Raw genomic sequence first — 24,545 nt, 5'->3', positions numbered from 1 at the left:
CTCCTTGTTTTTGTCCATACAATGAAAGCCAACTGGTGCTGTATTCCAGGATTATGTCAAGATTCATCAGGCTCAAACAGTGAAAGAATAGTTGGAGAGGAGCATGAAGAATCATTTTCACACATGAATTGGCACCTCTGAGTCCTTAAATTCATTGATGCACTGGAGTAGACTTTGCAAAGTGTTCGACTCTTGCATTGTCAATACAAGATCTTGACCAAAAATTGATGCACCTCTTGATGGAAATAACATCACATTTATTACCATCAAGAGGTGCATATTTGGTCAAGATCTTGTAAAGACCTGCAAAATTTGAGACTGATGAATCTTGACCTTGTCATCCTGGAAAATGGCCATGATTTGTCTTTCCTCCATGGTTGTTTAAAGGGGTGGTTGATTATGATTACACTTTTTTAACTTTAGTTAGTGTGTAATGTTGCTGTTAGAGCATAAACAATGTATGTAAAGTTACGACGCTTAAAGTTCAATGCAAAGGGAAATACTCTCTTTTAAAGCATTTGCTGCTTAAGGACTACTACAAACTGCTGGTAGGGATTATAACAAGCTTCTTCCCGGGTTAGTGACATCACTAAACCTAAAATTTTCATAAATCCAGCCCCCGAGAACAAGCAACAAAGGGGGCGAGGCCATGTTAGTAGAGTGTTTTTACCATGCGGTCATTTTACGCCAGACTGCTTCACAAACAAGGGTCAGTTCAACGCTGGATTTGCACAAAAGATTAAAATGACAGCTAGTCGATGAGTTGAATCAACTCCACAGCAACTACATAAATGTATCCACGAACCACGTCCAGTTGCATTTTAAAAGTTGTAACTTCTTCCTGAGTCTCTAAATTGCTTATATCTTTGCGACGCTTTGATTAATCAAAATTGCCATCACTGTCCCTAGCTGCTGATTACGAAATTTGATAAAGATCAAAAAAATTCAAAATCACAGAAAAATAGTAGGCCTACAGACAGAAATGAAATCGGAGATATTTGGTAGGTCTTGAGGATTCGAGGGGAAAAAAATTCTAGCACCTAGAACTCAAGAGTTATGATCCAAAATGTAAATTGCCTTGTTATAATGCCCATACACTTTTAGGGGATGATGATGATGATGAAGATGGTTCCAGCAACTTCAGTGCTTGGATCCCAAAAACAGATGTATGACACCCCTGATACCTGCATGGTTAATTGCCTTTGTATGGCTATTTATGACTAAAGTTGGTATAAGCTAAAACAATTAGCCTCACACTTATTTTTTGTGGATGGAATCCAAGAAAAGTGAAGCTTACAGCTTCTGCCATTACGATTGAGACAGCAGAGGACAAGGCAAGTGACAACAACATTTATTGCCATTGATTAATGTAAAGTGACAAATTCAGAGATACATTAGCGTTGGATGACAATATACAATGTAATGTAACAATCCATTTGTAGTTAACCGTGTACATTGTTATTAATGCATTTAATAAGTTTGAATCTCTTTATCTTTATTCAGACTCCACTAGGCCAGATGGTATATATATATTTACAATTGACAAAAAAACACTTTTCACTTACAATTTGCTGTGAAACTAACATGCAATGCAATAGGTCTATTCACACTTTAAATAGTAAACCCTGGGTCATTCGAAACCCCTGGTAAACGGAATCCTGGGTTAACTTTATTCACGTTTCACGCTGCTCATACTATACCCGGGGTTGACAGTTAATCCTGGGTATTCATAAGCTACTGTTTCAAACTGCACATTCCTAAAGCCTGGGTTAAAGTCCTTATCTGCATATTTGCGGTGTCTATCACTTTCCCCTCCAACTATATGTTTATATGAAGGCTCTAGCATTGCGCCTCCTCATATAACACATTGCTGACTGTAACATCAAGTTTTTTCTTCTGAGTGAACTTTTCGAACTATAAAGGTAAGAATGACGGTCTCTTCTTCTCTCCAATTGTCGCATTTTCCATCGCCGTTTGACATGTTTAACTATCATACCCAGAAACGACAGTTTATACATCGCGCGGTGTGATGTAAGGCACGCGATTGGTTGTCAGTTGCTAAGCATCTATTTTTAACATTCTAACACCGCATTGTTTCTCGCAGTACAAAAGTTTGGCACCGCAATGCTAACCCTGCTCCAGAGCAGGGTTTCATAACCCCGGGTAAAAGCGGTGCTAACCCCGCATCTAAATTACAAGTGTGAAGCTCTCCTTTACCCGGGGGTAAAAGCGGTGTTTAGAACGACGATAACCCGGGGTTAAGCTCAGTGTGAAAAAACCTATTGACTAAAGATGTATCTTTGTAATTCTTATATATATCTAACAGCAATTTGGCTATCCACCTTATTCCTACGCCCCATGACGCTTTGCGCGAATTATGGGTGTAACTTCCGTTAACCTGTAAACAGTCAGTGAAAGGCTCGCTCTATGAACGCAATAATATGTTTTATTTTTAAACTGGGTACAATGAGATGACATTATTCTACTCACCCTTCAACCAACGAACATTAAAAGGACATTTAAATGTGTAAAAGCGTCAACAAGGTAGGCTACTTTCAACAGGCCATGAAAAAGCGCGATTCTTTCCACAGCAATAACGGACGGGTTATATATAACTATAGTGATATATATCTGTATTATGTAATATACGTTGCTTTAATAAAAATGTTCATGAACTTCAGCATTGCGTGATACTATTTCAAAGTGATTTCCATCATTTTTACAGATAATAAATTGTATTTACCTGTGAAAACAAACCTGGAAAGAGGCTTTGAGGAGAAAAACGAGAGATTCTTCATGCATTCCAGTGAATTATTAATGGGATCGTAAATTATATCAGGAGAACACATCACAAATGTGCAGTATATGTTGTCCTTTTTCATACTATTACAGCGGTATGCAAAGGGACAAAAGAAAATAATCACGGGGATAGAAAGCAGCGGCTGAAAAGAGCTCTGTTATAACATGTTACGTTAAAATACCAAGCGTTACGTTATTCTCATTATGTCTGAAAATAAAACATTAAAGAAAAATTGACAGCTCATTCAGTCTAATTGACGGATAAGCTTTATTTGTAGGGAAACCTTATGATTTGAAACGATTCGTTTCTGTCTTTTTAAATGGAAGTTCCCCAAACCGGAAGTGCGACCCATAATTCGAAACGCAGTAGGCTAGTCAGGAATAAGGTGGATATATTTAAGCAACTAATAATTGCAGCATTTCCACTAACTACCTAAAGTAAAGTGTTTCCACAAGTTGTCTCAAGCCATTTTCCTCTTAATTTTGATCCTTAAGCCCAAAGTATAATTCACTTTCTACGTTGTATGCGCAGGTCGCACATGTGCATTTAATTATTTTTGCAGTAATTAGTTTATCCACAAGGTGGCAACCATGCCCTGGGGGCGTCGATTCACAAGGTACTTGAACAAAAACTGCATAAACAGAACAGAACGGAACGCATGCAAGTTACAGCAACAATGGAGGCCTACATAGACAAGAGATTATGCGAAGAGGTTAGAAAGTATCCTCATTTGTATAACTCTAGCATGAAAGAATACAAAGATGTTTACATGGGTTGTAACTCGTGGCGAGAAAAACTGCACGTGTTGAACACCTGTGTACGCGTACGAGTCAAAAGAAGTATACTTTGCAAGGCTGTGTGATAGACTGTGCAAAAAAACTAAGTATACTTTGGGCTTTAATGTCAAGAATGCAGCGAGTGTTATCTCAGAGGTTTGTTATTGGTTGCTCCGATACTTCAACAAAGATTCAGCGTCACTTCCCCTGTAGGAGACTGGCTGGCCAAACATTTGAGAATTGCAAATGGGTCTCTGAGGGTCTTGACCTCTTCTATCTGCAACTCAACGCATGGGAGAGAGATCTGCAGAGAGCAAATGAAAATGAATTTTTTTTGTGCTGTACATATTTTCTTCTGCAATAGCTCAAAAACTCATTCATGTTTGTTTTCAATTCAAAACATTCAAACATGCTGCAACACAAATGGTCTTAACATGCAAGATCCAATTCTTAAATAGGCAAGTTTTCTTATGCACAAGGGTGAATGAGATGGTGTCTTTACACTGTCATATAATTTGATTATTCAAAACTGTTGTTACACCTTTTTTTGGAGCTTGATTGCTCCATTCACTTTCATGGTATCAAAGAAGCAGCCTGGACATTATGCAAAACAACCTTTGTATTTAAAATGACACAATTGTGAAAAAAATGACTTTGCTAAAGTTGAACTAACCCTTTCAATAATGTTTGTATTCCAGGTAGCTGCTAAAGCATCCACTTAAAGCACAAATGTAGCATCTGATCTATATACATCCATTATACCTTCACATCAGGTCTTTACCTTAATGATGATGTGTTTGTCAGAGATGTTATCTCCATCATACAGTTCTTCTCCAAAACACATCATGATCTCACTTTGAGGTTCTTTTCCTCCATTGCGGAAAGCTTCCAACTCTGAGAAGAGAAGAGAAAATCTAAATTAATGTTGTAATATTTTCAAAACTTGGTATTATCCAGTGAATCAGAGGAAGAAAGAAACATAGCTAGCTAATGCTAACATTATGTTTACACTATATAGCCAAGGGAGGACTGACCCACTGTTTTTTTTTCCTGTATCTAACACCAACATTTTTTGTTTCACAAAAAACAATTGCCACAATTGCCTCTGGTTTTCTCACTGGGGGACTTTGGCTACATTCACACTGTCAGCCCAAATCCGATTATTTGTTCATCTAATTGGAATCTGATCTAAATGACTGAATGGCCACACTGTGTATCACAACTGTTCAGATCTGATTTGTGTGTCCTTTTCATTCTCCGAAATATCTGCATTGGTTTCTATGGCAATGGCGTTGCATTGGTATACCTACATGCCAAAAACACAAGTTCATCGAACAAGTTTGTTCTAACTATTCCCCGTGTGCATCTCAAATTGAAGGGTGATCGTGCTTTCTCTGTCACTGGTCCAAGACTGTGGAATAATCTGCCATTGGATGTTAGATCTCCCTCAACTCTTAAAGGTGGGGTAAGTAGATTTTGAAAAACACTGTTAGACATTGTTGATATTTTAAATCAACCCAAACAAACCCACCCCTCTCTTCATTGCTCCGCCTCCAAAACTCCCTCTCCAATCCTAACCACCCTGCTCCGAGTCAGTCTTGAACCCTGGCCCGATCACTGCTGGCAGGCGAGGCGAGTGCAATAACAATGACGCTAAGCACCGCATTCTCTAGCGGTCGTCAGTGCGCAGTGGTTTACCTGCAAAACTCTCACTGTCTGGCCACCGTTACACACAATTCGAGAGTGGATGTCTGTTTATCACAGCTGACGCGCAACAAAATGCTTCACGAAAAATAAAGCACAGATGATGAACGGATGACAAGAAAGCACAAAAAATGAACGTACAGTACACAAGAGTAAATACAAACAAGAGTTCGTTGTTAGTCGACCAACAGCACAGCAGCTCTAGACAATTAAAACCCAGTGTTACTCACATGTGAAGCAGAATCAAAACAACCTTCCCACTTAGCTCTCTCCAGTGCTGGAAAGCTTTTCAAATATTAAAGCGGGTCCTAAAGATCTTGCCCAGTCATAACCCTTCATTCCAGTGATATTCTTTTGAGCTCTTTTGTATTGTGTCTTGTTGTTCTATTGTAATGTACAGCATTTTGGAACTACCGTGTAGCCTGTAAGGTGCTATATAAATAAAGAAATGAATGAATGAATGAAACGAATGAACAACAACAGCAACATGGAGGCGTTTGGAATACAGTTGTTGTCAGCCGGATCCGGTCTGTATCCAGACCAGATGGTGGACCTGTACCCTGAGATGACCACCACACAGACCTGAATATCAGCGAAGACCACGACCACTAGATGACCTAGAGACAGATCCCCTGCAAAGACCTCATCGACTAGACAGCCCTAGGCACAGATCCTTAGCAAAGGCCATACCCAGCTAACAAAAATATGTTCTTAGAATGTTTTGCTAACATTTCCAATCCCATTAAGTTATCCCACAGTGATGTCATCTAGCTCAGGGCAGTCAAATCAATATTGTTGAATATTAAGTGTCCCCAACTAAGCAAGCCAGAGGCGACAGTGGCAAGGAACCCAAACTCCATCAGGTGACAGAATGGAGGGAAAAAAAAAATCCAGTTCCTTTTGCTTGAAGATCGGATTCTAAACTGTGTAAGAGTCTCTGGGAAGTACACAGTCCAAAACATGGAATCATAAAGAGCAAAGCTTACATTTTCTAAACCAAAAACACAACCCCACCAAGTTAAACAAGGGGAAAAAGAACACAAACATACAACTAGAAAGCACACAAGTCAAATCTAACAAGACGTGGAAAACAACACAATAGAAAAAGAAAACACCACTAAATTGTGTTCTGTATATATGAACTGCTTCATATGGAGTATCAAACACTGTCATTTTACAAAATGCTTTGTGATGCTTCAGGCTGAAGAGAGACCTTAATAGTGTAATGGTTCTCTGCAGACTATGGATGTTTGGTTTAACATGGCGTGGAATGGAGCGAATGTGCAGAGTTGTGAGTAATAGAAAGACAACGAACAATGATAAAATGCTGTTACAGAAGGGAAAGTTCAAAGTCCTGATTGCTTAGTGTAATGCATTAGGTTCAAAAGTCAGTGTATTATACCTGCTTGCCTGTATATTATATATAGGGTACAGCAGGGCTAAAGGCACACCCTAAGAAAAATGTGATTTTCACTACTCCCATAATGTATGATTGCAGAAAAAATATATATGTTTTTAATAATGTCTAAGTTAACAATCAATTTAGCAAAGTCGGTTTAAATTTCTGGTTTATTTTGATAAATTACTTGTAACATAGTAACATTTAAATAATGTTAGATCAACATCCAAACTAAAACTCTCCAAAAAATATGTTCCATGAATGATATAAAAATTACATTTTTGTGCTAATGTTTTGAGAAGGTTTTTAAAAACCAGATAACTTTGAACGAACATTCTATTAATGTTACTGGAAGAAAGTTTGTTCATAACTGTTAGCTGGGTGAGAACCAGACATGTCCTCTGCACAGACCCTATAGCCAGCTTCAACTTCTCCCACCAAATGCCGGCGTGATGTATCCCAATCTTCAAGCAGAAGGGGCTGGAAGAAATATTCTGAATGAACAATCCACAATCTAACTTGTGATGCAGCCTGAAATCACATGTTTGACCAGAGGAGAACTGGCCCCCTGACTGAGCCTGGTTTCTCCCAAGGTTTTTTCCCCTCCATTCTGTCATCTGATTAGTTGGGGACACTTAATATTCAGCAGTATTATTGATTTGACTGCACTGACATTGTTGGACGAGAACTGAAATGAGCTGGATGATGACATCACTGTTTTCCGCAGAGCTGTTTTTATAGCTGAACTGAACTCATTTCATAATTGATGAAATTTACACAGTTCTTGAATGGAACTGAATCAACACTGAACTGCCTTCAACTGAAGTCTTTTTTTAGAGCTGCTTTACAGCAGATTTGAATTCTACTTGTATCATTGATCATTATTTTACAGTTTATCACTGTACAGCTGCTTTGAAACAATCTGTAATGTATAAAGCGCTATATAAAATCTGATCAGAGCGGTTAGACTAAAATGAATTTCCAGAAATTAGATATGAATAGGACAGTATGAAAAAAGGCTTATAGGACTAAAGATTTATGGAATAACTTTCCAAGAGAAAGGTGAGAGCGATAACCAAAATCTTGTGCCACGAGATGGGGCATCTTCTATCACAGCAATGACCTTGGTATGTATCAATCACTATTCTCCTCTTTTTCTACCAATGTCCACACAATGCAAACACATCATATTACCAAAACAAGCTCAACAGCACTTCAGACACTCTCAAACTCTTCAAAACATTCAGTTCTCTCCTCTGCCCCTCTACCTCCCATTTAAATGCTGATGACTTTTGCACTTCTTTATATCAGCTGACCACTATTTATGACCTGTTATTATGCTCTTAAAAATAAACGTTCTTTATTGGCATCTATGTTTCCATGAAGAAACTTAAACATCCATGGAAACTTTCCACTGGACAAAAGGTTCTTTATAGTGGATAATGGTTCTTTAAATTATTAAAATGTTCTTAACACTAAGAAAAAATGGTTCTTTTAAGAACAGTTCACTGAAAGGTTTTTGGTGAACTCAAACAGGTTCTTCTATGGCATAACTGGGAAAATTACCTTTTGCAACCTTTATTTTTAAGAGTGTACATTTGTTCCCTCAGTTTTGCACATCTACAATCCTTTATTAAGGATTTATCATTCAATCTTATAGCTACAATTATATGGTTTAGCAAGTTTCTACCAGTAGTGCAATATTTCTCATATTGTCAAACTGATCTTCTACACATTGGATCAAAGAAAGTATATGCTTGTGAAACACTTACCCTGTCTGAATATATCCATGTTGAACAGCTGGGTGGGCTCGCTTCCTCTCTCCATTTTACAGGGTCCTGTGGTGGTGATGTGCGGTCCTCTCCAGAACACCCGTCCCTGACAGAAGCGCTTGGCATAGATGCCTCCTCCTGTCGAGGTCAGCACTACTCCCCGCTCCAAGAAGGGCAGCAATTCGTTAAGACCTTTCAAACGTGTGGCAAGGCTGGGGTTGGCGACCATGTCTGAGGGGGGGTCTGGGAGAGGGATTCGATGGAAGCCGGTGCCGTTCAGAGACGGTGGAGACGGAGGGACAGGTGACGGAGGCAGGTAAGCAATCCGAACATCATTGCACCTTACTTCTCGCCGTAGAACCTCCTGACCGATGTAGTGCACGGTTATGTGGAAAGAGTTCAGCACTGAAAGAACAAAAGTGTTTTAAGAAACCATTTGCCAATAGCTTGGTTAAACAAAAAACAATTATATATATATCAGAGATATCAGATTTGTTCTAATCAATAAATGAATCAAATTTAATTTTTAATCACCTCTCTTTTCTTCTGACAAAGGCACTGCCTCAATTGTTAAGTTTAACTGGATATCTTCACCACCTCCAGAAAGAGTTGAATGAATAATAATAAGTCAGTCATCCACTTTAAATTATTAACATCAACATTAACCAGAAAAGAACCAAGTAAATTGAAAACTCAGGTAAAATTCAAAGAGTAAAATTAGATAATTACTGTCACTGTTTAAGAGGATTGTCTGCACCCCAGCTTGGAATGTGATCTCACTTCCTGTGTGTGGGACAATTTCCTGTGCACTCTGTTAAGATCAGAAGTGGAAATAGTGCTCAATTAATTATAAACTCACACTCTGCTTTGCATTGCAAAACTGAGAAGTGGTGGATGTTTTTACCATGTTGATGGGCTGAAGCACAACAACCTCCTTTTTGATCTTTTTGCATTCAATCTGCTGATCATTCTCGGATTCACTGCATCTCCTCCTGCTGCTCCTTACTGCTTTCTGTCCATTCTCTTTTTTTATTTTCACCACTCCTATGATGAGAGGAAAATTAAATAAATAATTACAAAAAGTAATTCCTTTACAAACTCATTGCAGTTATTGTAGACATTTTGCTGTTCATGAAAGTTATAGGGATATGCAAAACTTCACATTTCAAATTTTAATAACCAATCAGTTGAAGGGTTTGTGTTTACTTGATATACACTATATTGCCAAAGGTTTTGGGATGCCTGCCTTTATGTGCACATGAACTTTAAGGACATCACATTCTTAATCCGTAGGGTTTAATATGGAGTTGGCCCACCCTTTGCAGCTATAATAGCTTCAACTCTTCTGGGAAGGCTTTCCACAAGGTTTAGGAGTGTGTTTATGGGAATTTTTGACCATTCTTCTAGTTCCTTTCACTGGAACTAAGGGGATAGAACCAACCCCTGAAAAAAAAACTCACACCATAATCCACACTCCACCAAAGTTTACACTTGGCACAATGCAGTCAGGCAAGTACCATTCTCCTGGCAACCGCCAAACCCAGACTCGTCCATCGGATTGCGAGACAGAGAAGGCATGATTCATCACTCCAGATAACATGTCTCCACTGCTCTAGAGTCCAGTGGTGGCGTGCTTTACACCACTGCATCTGACGCTTTGCATTGCACTTGGTGATGTAAGGCTTGGATGCAGTTGCTCGGCCATGGAAACCCATTCCATGAAGCTCTCTATGCACTGTTCTTGAGCTAATCTGAAGGCCACACGAAGTTTGGAGGTCTGTAGCTATTGACTCTGCAGAAAGTTGGCGACTTCTGCGCACTGTGCGCCTCAGCATGCGCTGACCCCGCTCTATGATTTTACGTGGCCTACCACTTCGTGGCTGAGTTGCTGTTGTTCCCAATTGCTTTCACTTTGTTATGATACCACTAACAGTTGATCGTGGAATATTTAGTAGTGAGGAAATTTCACGAATGGACTTATTGCACAGCAACCTATCACGGTACCACGCTTGAATTCACTGAGCTCCTGAGAGCGACCCATTCTTCTTTTACAAATGTTTGTAGAAGCAGTCTGCATGCCTAGGTGCTTGATTTTATACACCCTGTGGCCATGAAAGTGATTGGAACACCTGAATTTAATGATTTGGAGGGGTGTCCCAATACTTTTGTCAATATAGCATATAAGAAAACTTTGTTTCTTTAAGAAAAAAAGCATCATGAAGTGGCTAACAGAACATAATGAACAAACAACAGAAAAACACCTTACAAACTTGTTTAAATTCACCATAGCATTAAAACTAAATAGTCAACCTCATTAACTAACTAGTCAACCATCTTGTGACATCCCTAGTAAGTGGCTTAATTCTCATTTTTGATTGACTGTATCAGGGTTGCCAACTTTGGTTGCCAAGCTGAAGTGAGATTTTGATGACATGGGCTGAATCACACGTTCCTATTTAAGGGTTTTGAGGATCCAACAATTCATTGTTAATTTCATCTTAAAACTGCAAATTACCCAAATACTTAATTAAATTAATGCTAATTAAAGTTTTTAATTGAAAGTAACTTTCAAATTAATTTTCCCACTATCTACACTGGATAGTTAGCTACCTAATATTACCAGAGGGGTCTCGGGTCATTTACTAGGCAGTCAGATTTCTTACTAATCAATTCATTAAAAAAAAAGAAAAAAGAAACAGAGACTCGCTTGCTGTTTGGTGATGTGTACAAATGCGCATAAGAGGTATGTGCTGAGGAAAGCATTTCTCAAGCACATAAAACAGCACAATCACTTTGACAGCACCTGACGTGGTAACTTGCCCAAATTAACCATCTTTTACATCCAAAACTACTTGGGTTCTGCACTTTTCTCAATGTGATTTACTATGTGTCTTTGTTTTTTCATAGGCTACTAATACGTTTTTCACTTCTGTAAACAGAGGTTTTTTCGTACCACAGCACACATATTTAACTAATCAAAAATTCTTATCCACCATAGTGGCCTGTGACATTCACCAAACAGAACACACAACCTACATTTGGCACTTGGCAGGTGTTAATTTCATACCCTGGTTTAGAGACATGAACACTCCTCTAACTGCTAGTTTTTCTTCATGTTCTCCATTCATTACTGTAGTAGACAGCTCTTTAATTGTCACCTTGCGAATTATTATTGGTAGAGTCTTGTTGATTTAGACCAGTTTAAGAATCAAGAATATCCGTTAAGCCAGAGGTGTCCAATCCTACTCCTGAAGAGCCACTTTCCTGCAGAGTTTACCTCCAACACACCTTCCTGGACGTTTCTAGTGGTCTTAAAGAGGTGGTTGATCAGCTATTTTCGAAGGCTTGATTGTGTTTATGGGGTGCACTGTAATGTGTGTTCATGCTTTGTTTTTTAAAAAACGCATTATTTTTCACATATTTTACCTTTATTCTACACCGCTGTTTCTGTTCTCCTAAAACCGCTCTGTTGAGTTTCCTGGTTCTATGAAGCCCCTCCCTCAGAAATATGCAATGGGCTCAGATTGGTTAACTGGCCCAGTGTGTTGTGATTCGCTATCTGCCTAATGCACGTTGTCCGGAAATGTCACCCTCTTACCATTACAGGTAGGGCATGTGCTCGGGTGTATTGTAAACAATGGCGTCAATATTGCCTTATCAATTTGAGCCCGAATCAGACCCAGAGAATATTGAAGAGGATTAAGCAGAACCTGTGCAAGCATGGCTCTTACAGGATGTTTCAGAACAGTATGTTTTTTTTTGTTTGTAGTCGTCTCATACTTTTAAGATACGCTGTTATTTGTAAATACTACTGCTGTTTATGTTAGCTTTTAATATACCTTTTATTTTTATCCTTAATAAAGCTTTAGTACATCATAATAAATGATTGCGTTGTAGCATTTTTGTAGAGTTTTGTAACAGTAACAAGTGTTTGTCTATTAACAAAACTATTTTTATAAAAAAAAAGAAATAAACAAACTTAATTACTGGATATTAATCAGAAGACCACAGAAACAAAGCTTCATACATGCAAAAAAATATCCATGCATTTCATATAATCGATCTAACAAATGATACTACATTCCTTTAAAGGGATTATTTGATTACAGACTGCGGATCTATAGTGATCGCAACTGACTGTATAGCACCGTTAGTTTGTCTTTATAGAACGAGTGTAGCCAAATATCTGTCACCAGAACTATGAGTCCATTACGAAGACTAATCTTAGCTTTACTTCAGTAAAGAACCATGTTTACACAGAACCATGCTTAGTGTGCATGTAGCCAAATGAACATGTAAACACTACATAAAAGCTCTAATCAAAGAATAATTCACAATGATCACATAAACGCCAACAAACACCAACATTCGAAGTTCGCTGGTGGGATTGAAAAGAAGTTTGTAGATGTTTGTAGGATAAGTTTGAATTAACAATTAGGTAACTAGCTAGCGGAGCCAAACAGCATTGCCCTTTGTTTACATCCTTGCTACAACATAAAAATAACAATAGAAACTATTAATGGACAACACATCAACAAAGAATAAAACATACAGGTTGTGGTAACATGGTAACAACACTCTACTACAACAAATCAACATGGCCTCCTTGACCCCCTTTGTTGCGTGTTCTCGGGGGCAGGGTTTATGTAAATTTTAGGGTTAGTGATGTCACTAACCCGGGAAGAAGCTAGTTGTTGTCCCTACCAGCCATTTGTTGTAGTCCTTAAACAGCGAATTCTTTAAAAGAAAATATCTTCCTTTGCATTGAACTTTGAGCCTCATAACTTTGCAGATGTTGTTTATGCTCAAACAGCAAAATTACACACTAACTAAAGTTAAAAAAGTGAAATCATAATCAACCACCCCTTTAAAGACCTTGATTAGTTAGTTCAAGTGTGTTTAACTAGGGCTAGAGCTAATCTCTGTTGGATAGTGGCCCAGAACTGGACACCCCTGGTTTAAGCCAATCCCATTATGGTGGGAAAATGCTAGGGTTTTCTGTAAATTTAGGGATTTGTTTTGTGTTGAAATGTATTTGGGTGGCGTGAGAGCAAGAGAAAAAGACTGAAAGTGTAAAAGAGTTGGCAACCCTGCTAATATTACAAACAAATGTTTCCACATCCATTGGTTACCTTGTTCTTCTAGTGGTACGAGGCGGTACACTTTGTAAGGTTCTGAGATGTCCAGCTGTGATCTTTCAGTGACCTCACTAAACTCTGGACTTTTGTTGAGGGCACAGCGAAGGCGAGTTTTCCAGGATGCAGGGTCAGAATTTCCATCCTCCAAAAGCTTCCCTTTAAACTCTGCCCAAGCCTTCCATTGAAAAAAGATCAAATTAAAAAATGTCAAAAAAACAATTTTCAAAAGGCTTGCATGCTTAAAATAAGTGAATTACTGCTTGAACTATCTTTAAAATTAATTATGATATTTAATATGTAAGTTAATTACAATCAACATGTAATTATTTAGAAATCCTTGGTTATAAATAAATAAATTGTGCAAGTAGAAGTCATCGTCTGAGTTTGTGCTTGAAATTGACTGCACTAATTGATAGCAACACTCAGACATGGGAATATATATATGCCATTCAAAAGTTTGTACAAATAAATGCTGTTCTTTTGAACTTTATATTCATCAAAGAATCCTGAAAAAATTGAACACAACTGTGAACACTGATAATCATAAATATTTCTTGAGCAGCGAATCCGGATATTAGAATGATTTCTGAAGGATCTGAAGCACCTTGAAAATAGCCGCATCTTCCTCACTTCGGAAATCTTGTTTTCCTGCATGTTTCCATGGGATACGAAACATGGTTTTCTCAGGGTTGTCCCACACTAGGCCGTGATACTTCCCACTGTTCACCTACATCACAAAGCACACACAAGAGAGAAACCATTTTTATTATTATTATTATTGTTAATTATAATAATAATTATTATTATATCTGATTTGCGACCCTTAGGTAGCTAGATACTTAGGTAGCTAGCTAATTTGCCTGCACTGTAAAAAATAAATAAATAAATAAATGAAGTAAAAAATGGCAGCTGTGGTTGCCAGAACTTTACTGTTAAAAATTTACAGTAAAAAAAAAGTATATGTCATTAACTGAAATTACTAAAATACTTTATTACTAATTCATTACCAAATTACTCAAATCTATTTTTTGACTTCAGAATATACTGACAACCACCTTAAAAATACAAGTAGTAAAAAGAAAGCTACATGATGAATAACATGTAGCTTTTCCACAAGCTGAGATAAATACTAAATAGAAGGTGCATGTGTCATACATACAAATACAAAACACCATCATGGTAACACAAATGACACTAAAATAATACAACAAACTTTAATTTAACAACATAATATGTAACATAAAGCCCTAACGTACTTAACTAATAAGAAAAAAGTAAGAAGAAATTATATTTCAATGAAAAACTATCAAATCTAATCTTCTGTACTCAAAGATTTCATTAACTCAGATCCTTTGACAGACTTAACATACTGCACGCGCGCACACACACACACACACACACACACACACACACACACACACACACACACACACGCTTGCATGTGGTTTACGTGGACTCCCCATAGGCATAATGGTTTTTATACTGTACAAACTGTATATTCTATCCCCTTAAACTAAGTCTACCCCTAAACCTAACCATCACAGAAAACGTTCAGAAAGTTTTTTTTTTATTATTATTAAAAAACAACAACCAAAACGTTTAGCATGTTTTTTAAGGCATTTGGTTTATGAGGACACAAGAAGTGTGAACCATGTTTACATTGTAATACTCATGACATTATACACATTTGTGTCCTCATAAACCACATATACAAGAACACACACACACACACACACACCTGTTCCACTATCCAGGAGCGCAGACGGCGCGTGGAACGAATCCTTCCAGATGCCATCTGAAAAACATTGATTGACAGATGCTGATTTGAAGAAAGTCAGACGTTTCACACATTTGAAAGTTCAGCGAAATGGGTAATTGTAACTTAACTTAAAAGTACTGAGAAGTACCATAGTATGTAATTTGACATGGTACCATGGTAATAACATGGTATAGGGTAAGTTATTCTATAGATTGAGTATAAAATTGAAGATGAATCTCTCATCTAAACACTCATGCCATGTTTTTTCGTAAACAAAATTACTTTTTTTTTTTTATTATTATTATAAACAACACGTATACAATTTAAGCCCACCTGAGTTCCAAATAAGCCCACAATGTGTACAGTATTTTAATGTAAATGCTTAATATTTTATTAAATACATACTTTAATTTTGATTCTTTTTTTATTGGTCAGCCAAACTAATTAAACTGCTGATAAAACTGGACAAATGTGGTGTTACAGTTTTAATATTTGACAAATTCAGCATCTAATGAACAGTAGCCAACATGACTGATCAGTCTGTTACTTTAATCTGATCAAAATCTCTGACTCTCTTTTGGCTGAGCTAGAAGCTTCTATCTATTTCACACTTCATAACAACTCCATATTTGTCAGTGCAGCAGTTTGAGAGACTTCTCTTATTTTTAGTCATTGTCAACTATTTTTCTCAGAGTGACCATTTTGTCTCTACAGTGAAGAGAATGTAAGTGAGTAAAGTCTCTGAATTAATACATGTGTTCTGAACACAATGAATTGAGATAATGCGTGTGAGCTTTTTGGGGTTATTAGGAAAAACTGTGATCAATGGAGCCGTTCCTTATAAGCACGTTTGACAAAAACAGTATTTATGAATTGTAATCACGCACAGGTTATTAAATCTTATTTTGACTCTAGACTATTCTTAAATATTTTCATCTAATGTTGCAATCACCATCGATAGAAATCCCCGTTTGGTGACCCCCTTGGTAGTGCCCTAGACGGGCAGCACACTTCGCATACAGGAGCGGCGGTACTGATTTGTAATCATGAATTACCATTATCATACCTTAACCGTATTAAGACGCATTCATAGTACTTTTTGTAAACTTATAATCCAATTATCTCCTTCAGTAAAAATCAAATAGAGATACAAGGTATTTTATAATTTCAACAATTTCTTCTAAAACCATCCACATCTGAATCAATGTAGCATGACAGCTCGTTGTATAAATAAATTTGCGGCAAAACGGCATTTTTGTTTAAACCTTGTGAAAATCATTATGTAGTTTGTTTGTAGTTTCAAATACCTTAGTTTCGGTGCTGTGTACAGTCAGCCGTTCCGGAGATCACAGTCTGCCCAGCCCATTGCACTAGAAAGTCCTGAAAGCAAAACAGTGGAGAGGCCCGAGATGTTTGCCATCACATATGCAGGGGGCGCTCGATGGCTCACAGCGCCGAATTATCACACTGTTCCTCAATAATAATTCATGAGTTTCTTTGGGAAATCCGGAATATTTTTAATTAACAGATTATTCGGAAAATATGTATATGTATGCCAGAGGCTAAGGCATCATATAAAAACACTGCTAACGTTAACTGTAAAATATTTTGAAAAATTCCTCTTCCTCGTTGTGATTGGGCCGACTTCACCAGCGAGTAGAAAAGTCTCCTGTACCACGTGACATAACGTGTGGCACGCTCCATTAATGATGATTATTATTATTATTACTATGTGCGGCACATTCCCACCTTCAGCTACCTCACTTCCGGGGAATAATGAATATTATTTACTACACAGGTGTTATGTGACATCTTTACTGAGCAAGTCTAAACCCATCATAAACCCCGCCCACTTTGGTATTTTCATCCAGCCAATTTCCCTTCTGCCAGTTTCGTTCGTTTCAAAAGAAACGCTGCTCTTCCCAGAAACCACGTGATAGTACGGAGATCTCATTCAAGCCTCCAGAAGGCAAACAAATTGATAAACTTGTTCTCTTTGTTCTAAATAATATTAAACAGATGCATCTACGTGTGGTAAACTATTTGGCTGGGGAAAATGTGCATTTTTCTAAAAATAAGAAATGAAGATGAAGTGAATAGAGTAAAAAAAAGTCAACATGACATCCAAATTGACAATTATTATTATTTTTTATGGAATATTGCAGTGTCTATAATAATTAACTTATCCGTGCACATAATTTTATGGGGGGGGGGGGCGGGGGTAATGAGCTCAGAATATGAACGCAACACATTTACACGTTAAGTGTTTTCCTCCCATAAGGAAAAAGACATTGCCATTAAAAGACCAAACTTAGTAAACACTATATTAAAGCATAATATATAAACAGCCCCGCCCCTTTTCAGCGTTGCGCTCGTTGTCTTTTGACTTCCGGTTTGTATTTCCACAGCGATCTTACATTTATGAATGAGCTGCTCGTTTTAAAATCTTCCCGGTCTACTGACATTTGTTAAGACATCTGCTTTAAACATTACAATGCTCATGATAACTATCATTAACTCTACAACAAGTAAATCCACTTAACCAGCTAATTATTCTTTGACAGCGTAGAAATGTACAGAGCTACCGCAAAACGGAAGTTCAAAGACAATTTTATAAAGATGACGGCGCGCTTGTTTCTCTGGCGCATAAGGTCTATACTTTATTAGTATAATGTTTAGTGAGTTTGGTTTGTTAATATCACTGTCTTAGTACATTAAGCCATATTAAGCGTTTTAGAATGTCCCTTGGCGACGCGTCATGCAGCCACACGACAGGTAGGCTATCGCGTTTATTTCGTTTTTCCTTTTTTATTTAAAATATTTACAAACTTGTTAACTACATCATGAATTATATGATATATTCCGATTGTCAAATATGTGGAAGTGAATGTGTTTTGTTGTTTAAACACCTTTATAATGATCATGCTAGTTGATAAAACGGATCAGTCGGATTTACATCTCGTAAATTCATCAATTTTTCCCGAAATACATAAACGTAAGTGGCTAGTGAATTGGGAGAAAGGAGTAAACTTTATTGTTTCATACGCAATGTCTGATATGAATAAAAAATAACAAATTATAATCGAAAGGATTATTTCAGCCTCCATATCAGTGTTTGGAGTTTGCATTTGACAAACTATAAATGTCTTTTATATATAGCTAGTACTTCATTTAAATGTCTATTTAAATGTCTGAAACCTCAAATAAACATTATGTGGTTGAAAACACTGAATAGTTGTGAAATATGAAAAGCACTGAGCGCATCCATCTCTGGCTCAGCGCCTTCCAATAGAAAGGCAGCGCGATATAAACAAACCAAACTAGAACTGAACACGGCGTGACGGGAGCTTCACATTCTCTATATCTACCGCCTTGATGGCAGGAAAGTCTTTCAATTCAGTAGAAAAGTCGCTTCTCTTCATAACATAAGGATCACATCCAACATATGTTGTGATTTTCTGTTTAAACCTTTCTAAACCAGCATAGTACGGACTTTTCTCCATCTCTTCCATTCTAATTTTCACTGCTTGCCCTCCACCGGAATTTCGCGCGTCACCAGAACCACATGATTGCAAACAACCTATTAGCAAACGATCCAGTCAATTTCCGATGGACAAAATCAAGTCCCGCCATACACTTTTTCTCGTTCAAGAAGCCTTTTCACTTGGATATGCGTCACAATAGGGAAAAAAAGAAAATCGCAATTTCCATTTCAAGCTGACTATGATGTTGCATAAACATATAAATGATATTCAGACATGAAAAGAAGTAGGCTAAATTATCTATTAATTATGTTAATAATTTCATTTCATTATATTTAAAGTCCCCGTGAACCGGAAGTTGCAAACGACTTTTCTCCAGTGTTGTGACGTATTTCCAAGTGAAACGGAATATTGAATAGAGGGCAGGGTTTTATTTTTTTATTTTATTTTAGCGCTCCTCCTCTCCATCTCTCGCTCATAGCAGACTAATGGTCGGAGGGGAGTGGTTTAAGCGTTTTCAACCCAAGCAGTCAAACTGTCATTAGAGAAGGGGCACCGTTGCAGAGGGGAGGAGCATTTTCAGATTTTGATTAAATATTACGAAGCCAAATAATTTTTTTTTTTTTTTTTTGTGGATTGATTTGCACGGATGAATTGTTCACCAGAAAACTAGCAATTTGAGCTAACAAAATAAATAAGGTCAATTTTGATTTCATGTGTACTTTAATAAATATTTAATATTATATATAATAATATATTTAATACATTTAACAATTGGTTCATGTGTTCATGGTTCAAATCTGCATTTTCTGATTTTTTTAATTGTGGGAGGGCGGAAATCTAAAATCTTGCCTAGGGCACCAACAGACCCTGGGCTGGCCCTGGTAGGATACACCCTATATAATGGACAGAAAGTGAGGCTTCGTTTGTAATTGGTCACATGATTTCTAAGTTACCAACCCAAGCCTCGAATCAAGGCTTCATCTGGCATGCCCATTTATGCTCGGCACAAGCTCCGAAGCCTCGGTTGAAATGTCACATCCCTGTCTGCCTCATCTCCAGCATTCTTTGGACACAATGTTAGATTTGTTAGCCATCTCATATATTTACAGTTATGCATTTCGCAGACACTTTTATCCAAAGTGACTTATAAAAGAGGAACAAACGCAGTTTGTTAAGGAGCCAAAAATATTCGTAATATACAATTGAAGGCTTGTTTGACAACTAGATTAGGAAACAAGCGAGAAGAGGAGAAATGCAGAGAAGAAAATTTTTGTGTGTGTGTGTGTGTGCGTGTTTTTGTGTTTTATGAGGACACAAATTGTATAATGACATGGGTATTATACTGGTATTACAACATAAACATGAAATATGAGGACATTTCAGGAGTCCTCATATTTAAAATAGCTTTAAAAACATACTAAACAATGTTTTATTAAAAATGTAAAAATGCAGAATGTTTTCTGTGATGGGTAGGTTTAGGGGTAGGGGTAGTGTAGGGGGATAGAATGTACAGTTTGTACAGTATAAAAACCATTACACAGACTCCTAGCTAATGGCCCTGAAGAGGTTCATCTCTCACAGGGGCAAGCCTACTGAATTACTGTTTGACCAAGGTACTAATTTCATAAGAGGTAAGAGAGAACTCCATGATGCTTTCAAAGCCATGCACCCTTTATTGCAAACTCACCTGGCTGAGCACCAGACCAGACCAGTAAGTTCATTTTCAACCCCCTGTAGTGCACCGCACTTCGGAGGTTCCTTGGGAAATGGAAATTTGTTCCATAAAGTCAGTCTTAAATGCCACCCTGTTTGGTTTGTTAGGATGGGACAATATTTGGCTGAGATGCAACTCAAAATAAAAAAATCAAAATAATGAGAAAATTGCCTTTAAAGTTGTCCAAATGAAGTCCTTAGCAATGCATATCCACTCACAAAAATACATTTTTGATATATTTACGGTAGGAAATTTACAAAAATATCTTCATGGAACATGATCTTTACTTAATATCCTAATGATTTTGGCATAAAAGAAAAATCGATAATTTTGACCCATACAATGTATTGGCTATTGCTACAAACATACCTGTGCGACTTATGTGGTCTAGGGTTACATTTATGATTCCAATCTACTCAGTCGGCAGCACTGGAGGGCCTGTCAAGTCCTTGCTGACAGATTCTGGTCACACTTATTCAAATTCTAGAGAAATGGCAAACAGACACCAAACCCCTCCAGTCAAACACAGTGGTACTCATAATGGACCCTCAAAATGCCCAGAGCACTATGGCCAATCGGACAGATAATCAAGGTGTTCACAGGAGCTGATGGGCGAATACATAAACAGCAGCAGAAGTTAAGGTGAATGATCAAACTTATGTCAGGCCTGTCAGCTGTCTAATCTGCCTCCCTACTATCTCAGATGATGAGGACAAAGGGCTGCCCTAATGACTGCAAATTTGTGGAACAAATTTGGGGGCGGCTGTTGAAAAGGAAAGTGCAAGCCAGTCCAGCAGAGGGCGGTAACATAAGGCCTGAAATACTATCATGTTCTTGTGTGGAAGACATTTTCATTTTCAGAATTACTGAAGCGACAGGCCTAAAGAATACCTGCTGTTCATACAGTTAATCTTGCTTTGGTGGATTTGTGTGTGCAGAAAATTGTGCGTAAGAAAAATATGTGTATTTTATCAGGATGAACAACTTTATTGTGCATTCGGGCTGTTTACTGTTTACCTCTGAATGTCTGGCATTATAGACACAGACAGTAAGTATCAGCAACTTTCAGAAGTATCAGCAAGTATTGTTAAAGGGTTAGTTCACCCAAAAATGAAAATAATGTCATTTATTACTCACCCTCATGCCGTTCCACTTCCGTAAGACCTTCGTTCATCTTCGGAACACAAATTAAGACATTTTTGTTGAAATCCGATGGCTTCAATATTAATATAAAGCGACGAGAATACTTTTGGTGCGCCAAAAAAACTAAATAACGACTTATATAGTGATGGCTGATTTCAAAACACTGCTTCATTAAGCTTCGGAGCGTCATGAATCTTTTGTGTCAAACCGCCAAACTGCTGAAATCACGTGACTTTGGCGCTCCGAACCACTGATTCGACACAAAAGATTCATGACGCTCCGAAGCTTTGTGAAGCAGTGTTTTGAAATCGGCCATCACTATTGTGGTAGATTTTCCAAGACGCACCTGTCTTAAGTTTACCTGTTCCTGGGGCGTCTCCTAATCGACATCCCGAGCGTCTCCTAATCGACACTCAATAAATTTCCTGATTTTTCGGAGCGTCTCCAAATCGACACTCAATAGTACTCGGAGCGTCTCCAAATCGACACTCAATAATATATGATCTTTCGGATCGTCTCCTAATCGACACTCAATAATATCTCGGTCAACGTCTACAAAAAACCTAGTGTTCCCTAACCTGACTTGCTGCGCAGCAATAACCAGAGACTCCACTTTTTGTCCTTCAAAGCTTTAATCACAGCCTTGAGAGTTCCCATCAATTCCAGAGAATCTCTCTCCGAACAAAGGAATACAGCAGGTTTTATAGGATTTCAGGTACATTTCACAGTCAGTATAGCATGATCTATTACTCATAATCATCAGTCTTAATATGATTGGTTCAGATTTAAGAAAAACATCTCAGTTCCTCTGCCCAAAAATATTCTTGTCGCTTTATAATATTTATATTGAACCACTGTACTCACATGAACTGATTTAAATATGTTTTTATTACCTTTATGGATCTGGAGAGAGGAAATGTCATTGCTCACTAAGCCATCGGATTTCAACAAAAATATCTTAATTTGCATTCCGAAGATTAACGAAGGTCTTACAGGTGTGGAACGGCATGAGGGTGAGTAATAAATGACACTATTTTCATTTTTGGGTGAACTAACCCTTTAAGTATCAGCAACTCAGAAAAAGCTTAATCATAAAATCAAAGAAACTCGTAAGAATTATAGAGATTCAATTGATAGTGATTTAAGTAAAAATCCGAAAAATTTGTGGTCTAAAAAATACTTTGAACTGAATGTGTTTAAATGATTTGACCAAAGATTGTCTTGTTGAACACATATACTGATGCTGCAGTCAGCCCACATGATCGCTGCTCCTGCTGCCTCTGTGCCTGGCTATTGAGCTAACAGAGCTGTCACTCACAATGCACTTTTGCAGTAAATGTATTTTATCAGAACCCAAAAAATAAAATTAACTTGTCAATGATCAGAACTTTTTCTCTTTTTTTTACATTTAAAATTTTTGTGTCTTGCAAAAAATGAGCCACTTTTGTTTTTTCACTTTTGTACAGAAAATGTCAGGTTACGTATGTAACCCTGGTTCCCTGAGAAGGGGAATGAGGCACTGCATCGACAATGATGCTATGGGGAATGCCCTCGGCATGACTGGTGTCTGAGCACATGTAACAAACATGCAAATTTATTGGCAGACAGCAGTCCATGACGTCACAGGTGCTTGCAAAATACTTTTGTTTGAAGAAGATGTGCAGGCAAACTGGATGTATGGCAACGAGACGCAGCGTCTTGTTCCCCTTCTCAGGGAACCATGGTTAGGGTACAATGGGACTAAAGGCATACCTTAAAAAAAAATGTCCTTTTCACTACTCCCGTAGTGTATGATTGCAGAAAAAAATATATATGCTTTTATTGAACATTGATGGAGCAACTGATATTGTGTGAAAAATCACGTGTAAAAGTCTCACCAGCATGGGGCAAAAGACACGAAGTATGTTTTTAATCATGTCTAAGTTTATACTTGTTCAAAACAATTACTTTAGCAAAGTTTGTACTATTTGTTTTATTTTGATAAATAAAAGAATTTATTTTTGTTCAATAAATATACTGTCATTAAAATATGTTCATTTTAAAAATACAGAAACAAAATTATATTAAAAAGTACAGATTCTGAAAGCATTAAATGAGGTCGTGCTGCTCACATGTACAGCGTCGGCCAATACTGAGCTGGCGTTCGGACATAAACACGGAAGAGCTGCACTGCATTCACTACGTCAACTGCGTAGGAGACTGACATGGGAGAGAAGAAATTGTTGAATAAAGTCATTATTTTTATTTTGTTTTTGCGCACAAAAAGTATTCTCATCGCTTCATAAAATTAAGGTCGAACCACTGTAGTCACATGGACTGTTTTAACGATGTCTTTAGGAACTTTCTGGGCCTTGAACAGTGGTAGTTAAATTGCTTTCTATGGAGGAGTCAGAGAGCTCTTGGATTTCAAGGTCTTACAGGTTTGGAACATGAGGGTGAGCAATTAAAGGAATAGTTCACTTTCAAATAAAAATTTCCTGATAATTTACTCACCCCCATGTCATCCAAGATGTCCATGTCCTTCTTTCTTCAGTCGAAAAGAAATTAAGGTTTTTAATGAAAACATTCCAGGATTTTTCTCCTTATAGTGGACTTCAATGGTCTCCAAACGGTTGAAGGTAAAAAATTACAGTTTCAGTGCAGCTTCAAAGGGCTTTAAACAATACCAGACGAGGAATAAGCATCTTATCTAGCGAAACGATCGGTCATTTTCTAAAAAAATGCTTTATAGGCACAAATGATCGCATCACAAGTGCTTCCACCAGAACGCGATTCCGTATTCTTCAAAAAGCTTACGCTAAATGTCCTACGCCTTTCCCTATTCAACTTACAGAAAAAACGGAACTGGCGCCACA

The 24,545-nt window shown here is 37.6% G+C and overlaps 1 protein-coding gene across 1 annotated transcript; it reads right to left on the bottom strand.

The window, feature by feature from the left end:
• Positions 1-1,334: 1,334 nt before the first annotated feature.
• On the bottom strand, positions 1,335-16,855 carry irf9 (interferon regulatory factor 9). Its single transcript, XM_051913715.1, has 10 exons — positions 16,656-16,855; positions 15,328-15,384; positions 14,194-14,316; positions 13,584-13,764; positions 9,356-9,495; positions 9,181-9,262; positions 8,986-9,048; positions 8,452-8,856; positions 4,358-4,470; positions 1,335-3,880 (listed from the first exon to the last, which is right to left on the bottom strand). Exons 2-10 carry the CDS (start codon positions 15,382-15,384, stop codon positions 3,758-3,760), a joined length of 1,287 nt encoding a protein of 428 aa, XP_051769675.1. The 5' UTR covers positions 16,656-16,855; the 3' UTR covers positions 1,335-3,757.
• Positions 16,856-24,545: the final 7,690 nt, after the last annotated feature.

The sequence above is a fragment of the Ctenopharyngodon idella genome, chromosome 12, assembly GCF_019924925.1.
Source record: "Ctenopharyngodon idella isolate HZGC_01 chromosome 12, HZGC01, whole genome shotgun sequence".
Taxonomy (NCBI): domain Eukaryota; kingdom Metazoa; phylum Chordata; class Actinopteri; order Cypriniformes; family Xenocyprididae; genus Ctenopharyngodon; species Ctenopharyngodon idella.
The sequence above is the reverse complement of the archived record's forward strand: the minus strand, read 5'-3'. Positions and strand labels throughout refer to the sequence as shown.